Raw genomic sequence first — 15,909 nt, forward strand, 5'->3', positions numbered from 1 at the left:
AACTCCATGTTTGAATTATTTATTAAAATTTGGGTTTGTAATTGGATTAGGATGGAAATGTCAAACCATATTGAAAAGCATCTTTTTCGATTATTGGTTGCCCCAACCTGCAGCAAACATAAATAAATAAATAAAATTAGGGCCAAGCAAAAAACTTGGTCATCGGCTGCGCGTAAGAAGTCAATCCCGAGTTAGGTGGAGCACATAGAAATGAGTTTTGCTACATATAAGTACAGTTGCGCATTAATTTATGTACTAACACTGATTTATTCATACTTAAAATTTAAATTAATACTGTTTTCAATAAAATCTACTTTTTGACCAATCACATCACATTAATGCACAGATTAGTGTACAATTATACTTACAACTATACTTTTTCCATAGAAATTGAATAATAAACAACGACCGATACCGCCTGCCTGCCTAATTTCCTAATTCCGACGTCCAGCTTATTTAGGATCACGACATCTAGCCCGCTATTTGTCCTATTATAGTTATGAATATTTCATTTTCTGTGTTTAAATTTAAAATCAATTAAATTAGAATTTAATAATCAAACTTTAAATTAGAATTTATAGGATAATAAAAATTTTAAAAATAGAGTAATAATAATACATATTTTGCACTTCTATCTCACCTATATAAATATGACACTTTTCATTAGTGCTATTGTAAATTTTTTTTATTGTATTTAAAGAAAAATTTAAAATTTAAAATTTAAAAATTATTGTATATGTTAATGGATTGTGTTAAAATTTGATATTTTGACACGATAAACTTAATAAATTTAGTTTAAGTTTACCTATATGGTATAATATGTCTGTCTTGACACGATATAAACATGACTCATTAATACAAATTGACATCCTTACAATTTAGTAAGGCTAAGAGGCTGATGACCTGGACAACATATGATCCGGTTTTCCACATAAAAAATTTGGATTCAAAACCCCTCACTCTCTTAGTAAAACAAAAAGCAAAAAAAAATTATTTAGTAAGATAAGAGTTTAGTTAGTAGAGTTTTTCATAAAAATAATGCACAACCCCATTCATATATTGTCTATCTCCCTCAAACTTTGAAGAAATTTAATTTTTCTCATCCAAAAACAAACATATAGTATGTTTCAAATGAATTAAATTAAATAGGAGATAGAGGAATAAAGTATCATGAGAAGCATATATAGCATAATACAGGTTGATTGGAAAGTAACAAATGATGACTTGGCCACGACGACACCCACGATGGATGGGCAACTTCATTATTGGATTCAAGGCTAGCTAGCTAGCTTCACGATTGAGATATTTAGCTACAATCCTAAATACAGTGTATTTGGAGGGATTTTATTTTTATTTTATTATTGTTTTAGGGGTCGATTGAACCAAAGATCACTACTTATATTTTCTATGCGTTTTGAGTCTTGACACTGATTGGCCTGCCGGGGACGTCCAAGCTGAGCTAGCTGGGTGTGGTGCTTTCTGCCTTTTGACTTTTGTACTGAACATGCATTTTGTGGTTTTGTGTTACATTTTCGTGCATGTGTGGACACGGATAGGGGTGTCCCACGCTAGCCACGATGTACATGCGTGGACACGCCAAACTAGGGGTGCCACATACCAGTCTGGTTGCGAGAGCACCTAGCCAACCTTGCCGTTAAGTATGGACACATTTAAGAGAGTACTTACGTTGAAAAGTATGTCCTATATATCGACTTAAAAATAAATTTTTTATATTATTCATATAAAATTATTTTATCTCTTCAAAGGCCTCTAATGTGAGTAGTCTAGGGTAACGCCATTATTAGTGATGAAAAACCGCCCCTAAAACTAGCTCTCTTTATGGATAATTAAGATTATTTTATTGTAGTCAAACTTTATTCTTTTATTTATTTATAATGTACGAGCATATGACTTATGGCCACACAAATACTGTTGAGACATTATTAAGGAAGAATTACACTTCTTATTCCCTAATTAATTAGGTTGATAGAAATATATATATTTAATTATTTGCATTTTATTCTTAATACTATCTCTACGAGTGGACCAACCATTTTCAACGAGTGAATTCAAGAAATAAAATATTTAATAAAAAAATATATTTATTTATTTATATTATATTCTTAACACATAATTATGATAGGTAATACTATCAATTTTTATAGATTTTCGTATTGTAAAAGATGAAATAACGAGGAGGTCCCCTCGACTTAAGGATCGAGGTCGTTGGCATCCACCCCTATTGCATGGAGTGCATTGAGGCTTTTATTTTATTTTTTAATTTTCATTTATTTTCTCAAAAAGTCTTAGGTTTTTTTGGATGTCCAGATTCGAAATGATTTCCAAATTATTGAAGAAAAAAGGAATAATAAATTATAATTAGATTACTCAGTATTATTTTTTGGATTGATAAGATTCCTTTTCGATTATAAGAATTTAATTCCAAAATTAAATTGAAATCGTATCTACTACGTAATTGGTAATTAAATATTTTCTTTTGGGCGTTCTATTACCAACCCTCCCCCCCTCCCTACCCTTTCGAATCCATAAATTCTAACGAAGACAAATGGATTGGCTATTTATAGTCTATACTATCTCTAAATTATTTTTCAAAATTTATATTTTGAGCTACATCTCATTGGAACCTTAATGAGTCGAAATTCATTAGCAATCCACTCCAATAGTCATCTTTAATTCTTTTCTAAAATCTTTTATATATATATATATATATATATATATATATATATTCTCTACAATATTTGAAAGGAAAATGTTAAGTAACCTCTGATTTTGTTCATCAATTTGATTGTTCGTGTGTTTTATTTATTTATTTATTTATTTATTTATTATTAATGATTAAGAAATTGACTATTAATGAATGTGCATATTTTTTAAAAAAAATTTAAATATTAAAAAAAAACCTAGAAATGCACTAAGTATGTGCACGACCCATGCATTAAAATGCTAAGTGGCCCCCTAGTATTGTCCTATTTAGAAGGGATTTATTAGGAAGCAGCCACTATTTATGTTGTACACCACACACTTATAGGTTTTTATAGGGTGTAGGGATACTTTTCATAGAATATATAGATATTTTTTATAGGGTGTGGTGTGCAGTGGTGAATAGTGGCTGCTCCCAATATTTTCTCTATTTAGAATTTGTGTTTTTCTTTTTAAAAAAACAAATTCAAATGTTTTGGAGTCATAATAAAATTTGACATTTTCATTTTCCTCTTTTTCTCAATTAATATGATTACTTTATCCTTTTTTTTTTTTAGTTAATAAAATTTGAATAAGAAATAGACATGTTTGTCTCTCATAGAATTTTGGATTATAGAATTAAAACAAAATTAGGGTCTATGTACAATGAAATTTTTTAAAAATATCTCATGCATCTTTTTCTTTTAAAAAATTTCCATACACATACCTATTATTGTCATATATATATGGTAGGAAAAAAAATCTATTTATAAGTCTCATGTTAACACATCAATCACACCTTTGATAAGAAAACCATCCACATGAGTTATGTTAAAAAATGTTTGGCACTTTGATTTTTGTCAAATTGTAATAGTTTTCACAATAAATAACATGTTAACACGCCAGTTTGTTACTGACAAACTCATATTATATTACTTAGAAGCCGTTTAAACTGAGAAATATTTTCAATTCATCTAATCTCATTATTACAATTTTATCAAATTTTAGTACAAAATATAATAAATAATTTAATTTTTACAAATTTCAAAATAATAATAATATTCTAACAATATTTTATTTAATTTTTGACTTTCATATAAAATTATCTCATCTCGCTATCCAAACACTTTCATATAAAATCATCTCATCTCGCTATCCAAACACTTAAGTTTTATAAGTTTATTCTATAATTTAAATTTAAATAAGAAGATTTAAAAATAATAAAAAAAGAATATAAAATTTATTAGAGTAGAATTTATACAAGATTTTAATTGCACCTACTATCTATCGTATCCACCGACCATACGAACTTGGAAAAAAAGAAAAAAGAAAAAAATAAACATTGTACGATTGCAATTACCACCACACCACAGGGGGGGTGAACATTTTTTATTTTCCCCTCCTCCCAAGGTTGTCACCTTTCAAGCCACGACACCCAACATTAACTTTTATGTGCAATGGAAGAGTAGTGTTGTCGTAGGTGACAACCACAGGTCGAGAAAAAGGGCTTTCTTTTTTGAATTTCACTTTATATTTAATGCAAAATATGGAATTACATTTCCTTTAAAAAAAAGTGATATTTTGATAATTTTATTTATTAATTTCAATATTCTCAACAAACCGTACGTGGATGTATTAAGTACTTTTTAAAGTGTGACATCATTTAATTTGACAATCTGCTTACCAAAATGCGGAAATGGCCTTTATAAGTTATTATTACAACAGTTTGTTGTTGTTTTTTTTTTTTTTAATGGTATGATGGTTGAAATTTGGACCCATAATTTAAATTTAAAAGTTTCTTTTTAAAGGAGGGAAAAAGGACTTTTAATTGGTGCAAATATATATGAGAAATGCTTGGGTCTCTATTTTGGGTCTCGAGCATTTCTATCGAGATATTTTTTTATTTAGTGATTAAATAAATATATTTTTAATAATATTATAAATATTTTTAAAAGAATATTTAAGGAAATAAAAAATGTATGAAAATCAAGACAAAAAGGAAGAAAGAAAATAGCCTTCTAGGTGAGTAGTGTGAGGAGCCACTACTCACCCAATATATATCAACCCCTTGAAAAATCTCGTTATTAAATCAAATCATGTAAATATTGTAACTTTTTTTACAAGTTTTGATTGATAGAAACAATGAAAAATGTGATTCGTTTAGTTATACAGTTTAGATGAGATGAGATGAGATATTTTCTTGAAAGTTGAATAAAATATTAATATAATATAATTTTTTAATATTAATTTTATTTTAAAATTTAAAAAATTAAATTATTTATTATATTTATGTAGAAATTTATAAAAATTATAATAACTATATAAAATGAGATAAGATAGTTCGATTTTGTGTTATCAAACCAACCTATATGGAAGCCTATATGTTTTGATACACCAACATATACCAGTAATGGAAGATATAAAGACTTGCCATATTAGGCTTAGCTAAATAAATATTATTTTTTATTTTTTAGAAGTATAATAAATGAGATTTATACATAACATAACTCATCAAAACTTAGATAAAATAATTAAATCTTAGATTTTCATCATCTTGTTTAAAAAATAAATAAAAAATCTTATCATACTTTTTTGCTATAAATAAATGCATAGACAAATCAATATAAATAGTATATTTAATAAATAATCCCAAAATTATTTAATAATTATAATCCAAAAATTATTTAATAATTATTAAAAAGATTGTTCCGGAGAAGGGCAAGGTTGGAGTTTGGAGGGCGCCATACAGGTGTGGGCCCCGGATAAATCGAGAAAGCCAGTCACAGTGAGACCGTGAGCGCGCAATTCGTGAATGGAAAGGGCGAAGCTCCGCATTCGTCGCGTCAGAACACAAATGGAAGCCGATGATTGGACAGTGATGAAAAATATGATTCTTTGGACAATAAATATTTTATAAAAATAAAACCAGAAAAGAAGGAAATGGTTCCAACACAGCACATTAACTACACGAGTATGGATGCAGAGAATTCTTGGTCTACTATAATACTAAGCTCTATTCAAACATCCCATCCACCTATTCATCTCTCTCACGATCCTTGGACTTGGTCGTCTCTTTCCCCCCTTTTCCTTTCCTTCTTCTTGCACGTTTTAACTATCTTTCTCTCGCTGGGCCTGAGATTTTGATTCTCTCTCCTTCTTTCTTTCTTTCTTTCTTTCTTTCTGTTACGATTTCGATCGTCGTGGGTTCTACTCGAGTTAAGGTACGCTTTTGCTTCTAGTTGTTTTCTCTTGTGGGTTTCTTTAAATTTGATTCGTGTTTTATGGGAGTTTTCAATTTTGATTCGTGGTTTTTTTTTTTCTTTTTTCTGGCGATGCATTTTCTTTTCTTCCTTATATTGCCGCTTTCTCCATCTCTGGGACTTTTTATCTTCGGAAAACTATTTCCGTCCCTCCCTGATTTTTGTCGGTTCCTTCCTCTGCACCCCCTTCCTCTCTCTCTCTCTGGTTTCTCTCTCTCTGGGTTTGTTTCTGGTATTTGTTACATATTTGCGTTTGTGAATTTAATCCGTATGGGACTATTTGGATCTTGAAATCGAAATTTTCCTCTTGTTTAATGTCTTCCTTTCTATCTCGTGTGGTCTGCTTTATTTTCAAATCTTAATTTCTGGGTTTAGTTTCTTCGAATTTGAAAACTGGTTTCTTGGGGTCTTTTCCCTCTATTTTTATATGCCAGACATACACTGACAAAGAAAAAAATCTGCATATTCCATTTCTATATTTTGGAATGTTTAGCTTAGACCCAAACAGAGACTATAAATAATAGAAAAGTTGAAAACTTTTGCGCATTTATTTGTTTCAATCCCAGTGATCATTTCATTTTACATGGGTTTCGGCTTCTATGTCTCTCTGGATCTTGAAATTCTATCACACTTTCTCTATCTTCGTCTCGGGAACTTTGAAATTGAGGGGTGAACTTTCCACGCTTACAGTTGCATACAAGTTTTGACGTTTTACATAACATTGTGTCAACCTCTCTCTCTCTCTCTCTCTCTCTCTCTCTCTCTCTCTCTCTCTCTCTCTCTCTATTAAGGCCCGGTTATAATTACTTTTGTTTATGAATTGTGTCTTCAGTTATTATTTTTCCAGAAGCGACTGTTTCATAGTTTGATTTTTGTTACAGCACATTACACCAAAAGAGGGATCCACTTTGATCGTTGATATTAAGACAAAGCATTAGATTCCTATTTGCATAACAACTTAGGATTGTTGGGAGTTCTACAGATGCTAAATTTTGGCAGGGCCAGAACTCAGCCAAGGTCCACTAGGTCTATGCCATTTGGAGGTAAAACTGTTTGTTGATACTTTTTTCTTTAGTGAAACATAGGTCACCCAAAACCTATCTGGTTATAATTTCATGACAATTATTTGCAAATTGCAAAGTTGTGATTCCTCTCCGGTTATGTACCGCCTATTGTTTAATTCATTGCACGAATTATATTTATCTCTTGATTCTCCTTTTTAGAGTTTCAAGGGTTTCTATATTTATGTTTGGTATTTTGAGCCCCTGTCACACTTGCAGGCATGGATTACGCAGATCCAAAAAAGAAGAACAGCTTTGTAGGAAAAATGATTTTAGTTGCTGTCCTCACTGTATCATGCATTTTTCTCCTCAAGGGATCTACAAGTTTTATTAGTCCAAGTCCGGTAACTCCCTTTTCTTATATTTGAATGACCTTCTCAATGACAAGTACTCAATTGTGTTGGAAGTGATTTTTTATTTTTATTTTTATATAATTTACATGAATGCATGCATAGTTTTATCGCATGTCTATAACCACTATTTTAATCCTATGTCAAGCTCAATGTTCAGATATTTCGCAATTTCTCATCTTGCTGTGATGCCATAACTAGTTTTATTCTGATTTCACTTGGCTGGCATATTACATCAGAGCTCAGCAGCATTTGCCTTTTCCAAGTGGTGTTGTTGACTTGTATAAGATACCGTTCTCTTTATGTTAGTAGATGTACTTGATGAAAATTGTCAATGGTGCAAACTTTTGTGTGAAAGCGATCGATTTTTTTTTTGGCTAAATATTCCTTTTAGGTAATCATCACAGATTTATCTACATATTTAAAACATATAATGGCTATCTACTGTGATTAACTTATACGCCTGTTTGATGTGATTTTTGTTTCCCTTAAAAGTATAGCTCTTAAGTGGTGTTTTTCATTTTGTGGACTCCTATTTTAACCTTTTGCTTAGTTGATTATTTGGTCACCCCTCTCCCCAAATAATGCTCAATTTGCTTTCTGTGATCACATATGGTTAGAATGTCAACCAAATGGATTTTGTATGACTTGTTAGCAAGTGAAAGAAGTTTGAAATTTCCAAATCTGAAATTGTTTAACGGTTTTTTATTCCTTCAGTTCTCCCATCATGAGGATGGGGTTATGCATGTCCTGGTAACAGGAGGTGCTGGCTACATTGGTTCACATGCTAGCTTGCGGCTTTTGAAGGACTCATACCGTGTAACTATAGTGGTATGCTTTTTTCCAGAAACTGTTATTTTTCTAATTATTTATACTTTTCAATGTTAATTACAACATGTTGAGATTTCGCTTTTTGACAGGACAACCTCTCACGGGGAAACCTGGGTGCTGTGAAAGTTCTCCAAGCATTATTTCCAGAACCTGGAAGGCTTCAGTTTATTTATGCTGACTTGGGGGATGCGAAATCTGTATCCTTATCATGCCCTCTTTTCTTGTGTACTTGGGTTTCGCAGCTCTGTGTTTTGAATAAGATTGCCTTGTCAAAAAAAGGGAAAAGAAGAGTTGTGATTTGAATATAAACAGCCGCATCTGGATGTTTCCTTGACAGATTTTTCAGGTTAATAAAATATTCTCGGAGAATGCTTTCGATGCGGTTATGCATTTTGCAGCTGTTGCATATGTTGGTGAAAGCACCCTTGATCCACTTAAGTAAGCATTTTTTCTTGATCAATATCTAGCCTATTTACAATGTCAACCCTGCAATGCAAATCATGCTCTTTTTGCTTGTGTGGCCTGTATTTTTGCTACCATGATTTCAAACCTTTTAGGACAAGTTGATATAACTTATAAGACAGAAACCATGGATGCAGAACTAAGAAAGGATCATTAACTTGTTGACATGAAAAATAATAAATGACACACCTTAAAGTTTTGTAGTTGACCTAATCGGTAGTTCATTTGGTGTGACTAGATTTTTCAATGTAAGCAACTCTTTGGTAATAGCATGAAAGAGCTCACGTGTGTGAGGCCTTTATGAATCAAATTTAAGCAAGTTCAAAACTGTATAATTTAGGCCTGGTTGACCTATAAATTCAACTCTACCCCCTTGGTTTTATGAATTATAATATAATTCTAAAGAAAGAAGGGATGTAGCTTAGGGAATGTGTGATACCACTATATGATAAGATTAAGGGTAGGTGGTGTATGGGATCCCATATTGCTTGGGAATAAGAAGTTCTTGCTCTTTATAAGGTTCAAATGAGCTCCGATTGTATTATTGACTAGTCCTTTTGAAGTATAGGTCATGTGGTTTGGGCCTTCCATTGGGGCGTTACAAATGGTATTAGAGACAGTTTTTGATCTTGTGACCTGTGGGTTATCAAAGCCTATCCCAATCAGAAATATGAGACTTGAGCCATGCTACCTACAACGGACAAGCTTGACAAGGACGTCGGGAATTTAAGGGGGGTAGATTGTGATACCCCTATATGATAAGATTAAAGGTAGGTGGCGTATGAGATTCCACATTACTTGGGAAGGAGAAGTTCTTGCTCTTTATAAGGTTCCAATGGGGCTTCAATTATATCATTGATTAGTTCTTTTGGAGTATAGGCTATGTGGTTTGGGCCTTCCATTTAGGCTTTACAAATGGTATCAGAGCCCATCCCAACTAGAAATGTGGGACTTGAGCCGTGCCACCTACAACAGACAGGCTCGACAAGGACGTTGAGAATTTAAAGGGGGTAGATTGTGATACCTCTATATGATAAGATTAAGGGTAGGTGGTGTACAGGATCCCACATTGCTTGAGAATGAGAAGTTCTTGCTCTTTATAAGGTTCAATGGAGTTTCAATTGTATCATTGACTAGTCATTTTGGAGTATAGGTCATGTGGTTTGAGCCTTCCATTGGGGCATTACAGAATGTGGGGTATATTTGTTTGCTTAACTCCTTTTCTTCCCTTTTCCCTTAAAAAACCAATTCCCCATAACAAGATGAACACAGATTGACTATGTTGTCTTTAGATATTGGTCCCTTTATTGGTTCATTATACTGAGATATTCAACTATGCCAAAGTACAATACTTATATTTAATATTGTTTTAAGAGAATAAACTTGAGGATTTGATAGATGAGCATGGGTCCATATTTATTTGATGTTTTGTTTTGACTCTCATAACTTCTTAATGAATAAAAAGAATCATGACACCATTGAAGCACTAAATTGATCGTTGCATGCTTATGATGTTTTAACTCAGACAAAAAAAATTAGACATGATGTTTCTAACAGGCCTTTTTATGGGTGGGGAGATAGATAAGATCATGTATGAGTGGTGCCTTGAAATGTCTGGTTGCAAAATGGAATTTGAGTTTGTAGTATTGAAAATGGTTCATATGTCAGGCATTTTTGGGCTTTAATCTTTAGAAGTTATCATTTATGTACCATTTCTTCAAGCAAGTGAAAACACCAAAAGAACAAAATATAAACCTTCCGAAAGTGAAACTGATATTAAATATGTCGTATTTTTTAAATCTATTTCTCTTCTCATGTCACTACACTAGTTGATTGCTATGGCACATCCACTAGAAGAATAGGTTTGGGAGAATGGGTAACTTGTTGATGTTGTACCTATATCGATGTGTTTGAATTCATTTTATTAGGTTTGGCAGGAAGTTGGATTTGGATATAGCGTGAACATATATCAATGTGATTGAATTCATTTTATCAGGTTGGATAGGAAGTTAGATTTGGATATAGGTTGAATCTTGACTAGTCTTGCTCCTTGAACATGATACAAGTGTGCTACTACAATATATGGGTTAATCTTGTAATTTTCTATACCTGTTGTTTTTCATATTTTTTTGTTTGATTCCATTTTCAAGTAAGAAAGCAAAATGGTGCTTTATCAGTGGAAACTAATAAATCATGGTACTTGTTTTATCTTTGACCTTGTTGGGTAGGTATTATCATAACATAACATCAAACACCTTGGTGGTATTAGAGGCCATGGCAGCACATGGTGTGAAGACATTGATATATTCTAGTACCTGTGCAACATACGGGGAACCTGAAAAGATGCCCATTACTGAAGGAACTCTGCAGGTGAGGGATAAAAAAAAATTCGGTTTCAAATATCATTCTTAAGTTATATTTTCTTGCTAAAAGTTGGGTGTGTATGGGGAACAATAAAAAAAAAAGGCATCTTGGTTTTATTTTTTACGTTATTTTGTTTACTTATTAATATAACAAGAAAAAAATCTTGGTTTTATTCTTCTTTTTTCATCCAAGGCAATAAGATTTTTGGAGTCGCATGCTACAAATAATTTTGGTGCATACAGATATTTTTGCTAAACAGCTGATAAACATTGTTGCATGAATTCAGGCCCCCATTAATCCATATGGAAAGGCTAAAAAGATGGCAGAAGATATCATCCTTGATTTTTCTAAGAAGTCAGACATGGCAATCATGATCCTGAGGTTGGTTTCTACCTGTTCACTTTATATATATATATATGTTTTCTACATGCCAACAATAAGGGATGGCCAGACTTCACTTCTGACTCCCTCCCATTCATTTCCTATAAGAATAAGAAATTCAATAAACAAGTATCATTTATACTGATTATACGGATTGTCATAGTTCCTTTTTGAAAATGCCAGATACTTCAATGTGATTGGGTCAGATCCAGAGGGCAGACTAGGTGAAGCTCCTAGGCCTGAACTTCGTGAGCACGGACGAATCTCTGGTGCTTGTTTTGATGCAGCTCGTAGTATTATTCCTGGGCTGAAGGTAAGCTGAGTTCTTATTGAAATAAATTTATATTTTTACACATTCAAATAGGGTTAATGCACATTTCTTACAATACAAATCTTTGGGGATGTGTTAGGGATGAGTATGATTCTTCCATCCATCTTTTCAAAATGAAGTCATCCTCAAATTTAAAGAAAAAATTAGGCCACTCAATAAATCTGTGAGACCTGGTTGCACAGATTCTACTTTTTACTCAACAACCTCCACAGATTCTATTCACCAGGTCCAAGTCTATCAGATTTATTTTTCATAAATCTTTAAACCTTAAATTTAAACTTGACAAATACAAAAAGTAAATCTGCAAGACCTGTACGTGGGGAATAGAATCTGTGGAGGGGTTGTCCATAATCTTCAGCTGTCTAGAGTTTGAACTTGACATAAAAATATACCATTTTCTCCTCAAAAGAGCTTTTAAACTATTAAAATTGCTTTTAATGCCCTCAAACTCAAATCCAAAGGGCACATAGTATTAAATCTTTCAACTATAATTTAGAGTTAACAAAACGTGTCTTTTCAATTGAAAATTATCACAATCCTATTCAATGCATGATGTTGCAAAATTTTCTTATGTTAGTTTTTAGAGTAGTCATATAAGTAGACTTTCTAATCCTAGTTTTCTGTACTTTGCAGGTTAGAGGAACTGACTATGATACTCCTGATGGCACTTGCATAAGGGATTACATTGATGTAACTGATCTGGTTGATGCTCATGTGAAAGCTCTCGAAAAGGCACAACCGAAAAAGGTTGGAATTTACAATGTTGGAACTGGAAGAGGTACGATAAGCAAAGAGAGAATTCATTATAATATATAAGCATTTTTCTCTTGTCCTGTACCTGGGGGATTTTCTTATACTCTCAGTAGAGATCCAAGGCTTATTTTTTATTTGCTTTATCAGGTAAATCTGTTAAGGAGTTTGTGGAGGCATGTAAAAAAGCTACCGGAGTAGAAATCAAGGTTGATTACCTACCCCGTCGGCCTGGTGACTATGCCAAAGTTTACAGTGACCCATCTAAAATCAAGCAAGAACTGAACTGGACGGCACAACACACCGATCTTAAAGCAAGTTTGGAGACTGCCTGGAGATGGCAAAAGTTACATCGTGATGGGTATGGAATCCAATCTGCAGTGTCTTACTGAAAGGATCACACCATTCCATAGCGGAAGATTAATGCGGAGACCCAATGCAGTACTGATTTCGGCCGCATTCTGTTGCTCTCATAGGATGGGGGTATGAAATTGAGAAATTTTTCTTTTTATAGTCTGGCAGTATGAGATGGTAGTAGTATGCAACCCATTTGTTACATGTATCGGAACCAATAATTGGTCAACAACTGTCACTGATTATTGTCGTCCCCCTTCTTACTCCCCTCATTGGTTTGTGATAGCCAAGGATAGGATGTGAGGTCATATTTTGCGCAGATGGCCCTTCTAAAATAAAAGAGTAATGTTAATAGTGAGCTCCTGTTAATAGGCTATTTGATCCTCTTGCGTTTCATTTTAATGTTAGAACTTGTTGGAAGCCTTCGTGTTTTTAGTTTTGTTTTTCTTTGAGCAAATGAAATTTGAAAGGAGCCCTGCTCGATCCAATACTTCCAATGGTAAAGGAGAAACTAGCCAATAGGATGCTTTCTCCCTGGTGGTCAAAAGGGCAAGTTTGAGAGATGATTTAATGGATTCTGTTCTGCATTGAGTGTTTCCTTGAATCATTTAAACACTTGATTCTTGACTATTTATCAGTGAATCCTGGGTTTATGAAACACCATACCTTAATAATGTGGACAAGAACTATAGAGAAAACAAAGAAGGAATGAAAGCCAAACTTGAGCTTAGTTGAATGAAAATTTGAGAGAAATTAGTGTTTTATTTAGAAATATTATTTTGCTGCCTGTATTATACCGCTCAAGTGTACCGTTCAATATTTTTATTTTTTATTTTATTTAATGATTAAAGAAGTGATTTTTGATGTATTAGTGTATTTTTTTAATTTTTTTTTAAATCTTTAAATATATTAAAAAAATATGAAAAGAAAAAACACTAAAACATACAAAGTGTGCTAGCGGTCAATAGAGCGGTGCTACTTAGGCAGCCGAGTAGCACTGCTTGTTCTATTTATATAAAATTAGGTTACAAAATATGCCCTATTAGTAGATAGAAAAACATGATCATGTTAGTAACAAATATAACTATTCAACTTTGAAAACTTAAATGAATAAAAAAAATTGATTTTAGAGAAAATAGGATAAATAATAAAAGTATATTGAAAAAGAGTGTTGGATAGAAAGAAAAGTATGACCGTTAGATAAAAGAAAAAAATGACCCTTAAATTTTGAAAAACATGACCATAAAAGAAATAATATTCTAATAATTTAGAGAGAAGGAATAACTAATCCAATTATATTCTCTCCCTCTCTTCCCGTAGGGTTCAATACTTCAATCCCTTATTTAAGCTTTGACCTCACTACTAATAATCAATGAGCGATATGAGCTCTGGATTTAAATAACTACTAATGAAATGGCATTATGCTGTAGAGAGGCAGCTGCTAGGGGGTGGGTGTATTAATCAGCTCCATTCAGTCAGGGATGCTTGAATACCATGCCCTTTCGGTTCTTCAGGGCTTATTTGTAGGTTTTGATTTTTGGACCCAAAACATAAAAAAAATATTAAAGCAAAAACGCAAATTCTATTCTCCAATCATATTTTAAACAAAATTTCGATGTACAATCACTTTTACGTACTCTCTGTGTACTTCACTAATGTGATTGGTTGTCATTTTTTTAATATAAAATAATTGTTTTAACCAATCATATCAATAGAATGTAATATATAGCATGTAGTTAGGGGTGTAATTTTGGACCCGTGAACTAACCCGGATTAGACTGGATCGGCCCGGTTTGACCAGTTTATAACCGGTCAGGTTCTGAAACCGGTTCTTATGTTGTGCAAACCGGCCGGAACCAGTCCGGTTTCAATTTCCTACTTTCCAGGACCGAATCGGTTGTGAAACAATTAATATATAAAAATTAATTTTATATAATTTTGAATATCATATAAAATATTTTATGTATATATAATATTTATATATAATTATATATGAATTTTTTATATATAATATATATATATAATTATATATCATAAATGATATAATTTTATATTATAATTTACAACATAAATCTTAACCTTAAATATGAATATTTGTAATTTGTTTGGTTATATATTATTAATAACAAAAATTATATTAATCACATTTTATGGCATAATAAATTATCAACATATTTTTTTAAATTTTTGATAAATCCATTATAGGATTAGTAGATTACTTTAAGTCTGTATATAAACATAAAACAACTATATAAATCATTATAGTATTAGTAGTTATATTAATGCTATATCACTAGATGATACTATAGTGATATAATACTATAGTGATATCACTATAATATATACATATATATTTATATAACATTATACTCACTATATATATAGACACTATAGTGATATCACTATAATAGTATAATATATAGTGAGGATGATGTTAGTATAGTTAACTATCATAATATGTTAGTATTAAGTAGTAGTAGTTAGTATTAAGTAGTAGTAACTTAATAGTTTTAGTAGTTATACTAATGCTATATATATCGCTATATGATACTATAGTGATATAACCAATGATCATATAAGTGATATTCTATAATGATAATTTATAGGTTAGTCTTAAGTATTAGTAACTTTATAGTATTAGTATCAATAGTATTACTAATATTTATATATGTTAATAATATATATATATAAAGTATACTATATTAATGTAAATATCATATTATATTGCATTTTTCTTTTTACAAATTTGCTTTTTATTCAAACTTAAAAACTAGACCGAACCAAATCGAAATTAGTAAAACCAAACGTACCAATTTAGGAAGATAATTGGTGGATAATCAGGTTTTTGAAAATACAAAGCCGGTACCTATTGGTTCGGTTTTAAATTTTCTCTAAAGCCTTACCGAATCAAACCGATTACACCCCTTAACCAATCACAAAAGTGATTGCATGTAACATAACTCTATTTTAAATAAGTTATGAAACAAGTGGCAAAAGAGAGAACTGATAAATAACCACCCTCCTACCAGGACTACATTCCATATCTTCTCTTTTTAATATATTTT

The 15,909-nt window shown here is 31.8% G+C and overlaps 1 protein-coding gene across 1 annotated transcript; it reads left to right on the forward strand.

The window, feature by feature from the left end:
* The first annotated feature begins 5,655 nt into the window (after positions 1–5,655).
* LOC122276079 (UDP-arabinose 4-epimerase 1-like) lies at positions 5,656–13,267 on the forward strand. The gene is made up of 11 exons (XM_043085532.1): positions 5,656–5,921; positions 6,842–7,003; positions 7,241–7,365; positions 8,089–8,202; positions 8,292–8,399; positions 8,549–8,640; positions 10,893–11,034; positions 11,315–11,409; positions 11,593–11,722; positions 12,374–12,518; positions 12,641–13,267. Exons 2-11 carry the CDS (start codon positions 6,943–6,945, stop codon positions 12,880–12,882), a joined length of 1,254 nt encoding a protein of 417 aa, XP_042941466.1. The 5' UTR covers positions 5,656–5,921; positions 6,842–6,942; the 3' UTR covers positions 12,883–13,267.
* The last annotated feature ends 2,642 nt before the right edge of the window (positions 13,268–15,909 follow it).

This window comes from Carya illinoinensis, chromosome 9, assembly GCF_018687715.1.
Source record: "Carya illinoinensis cultivar Pawnee chromosome 9, C.illinoinensisPawnee_v1, whole genome shotgun sequence".
Taxonomy (NCBI): Eukaryota; Viridiplantae; Streptophyta; class Magnoliopsida; order Fagales; family Juglandaceae; genus Carya; species Carya illinoinensis.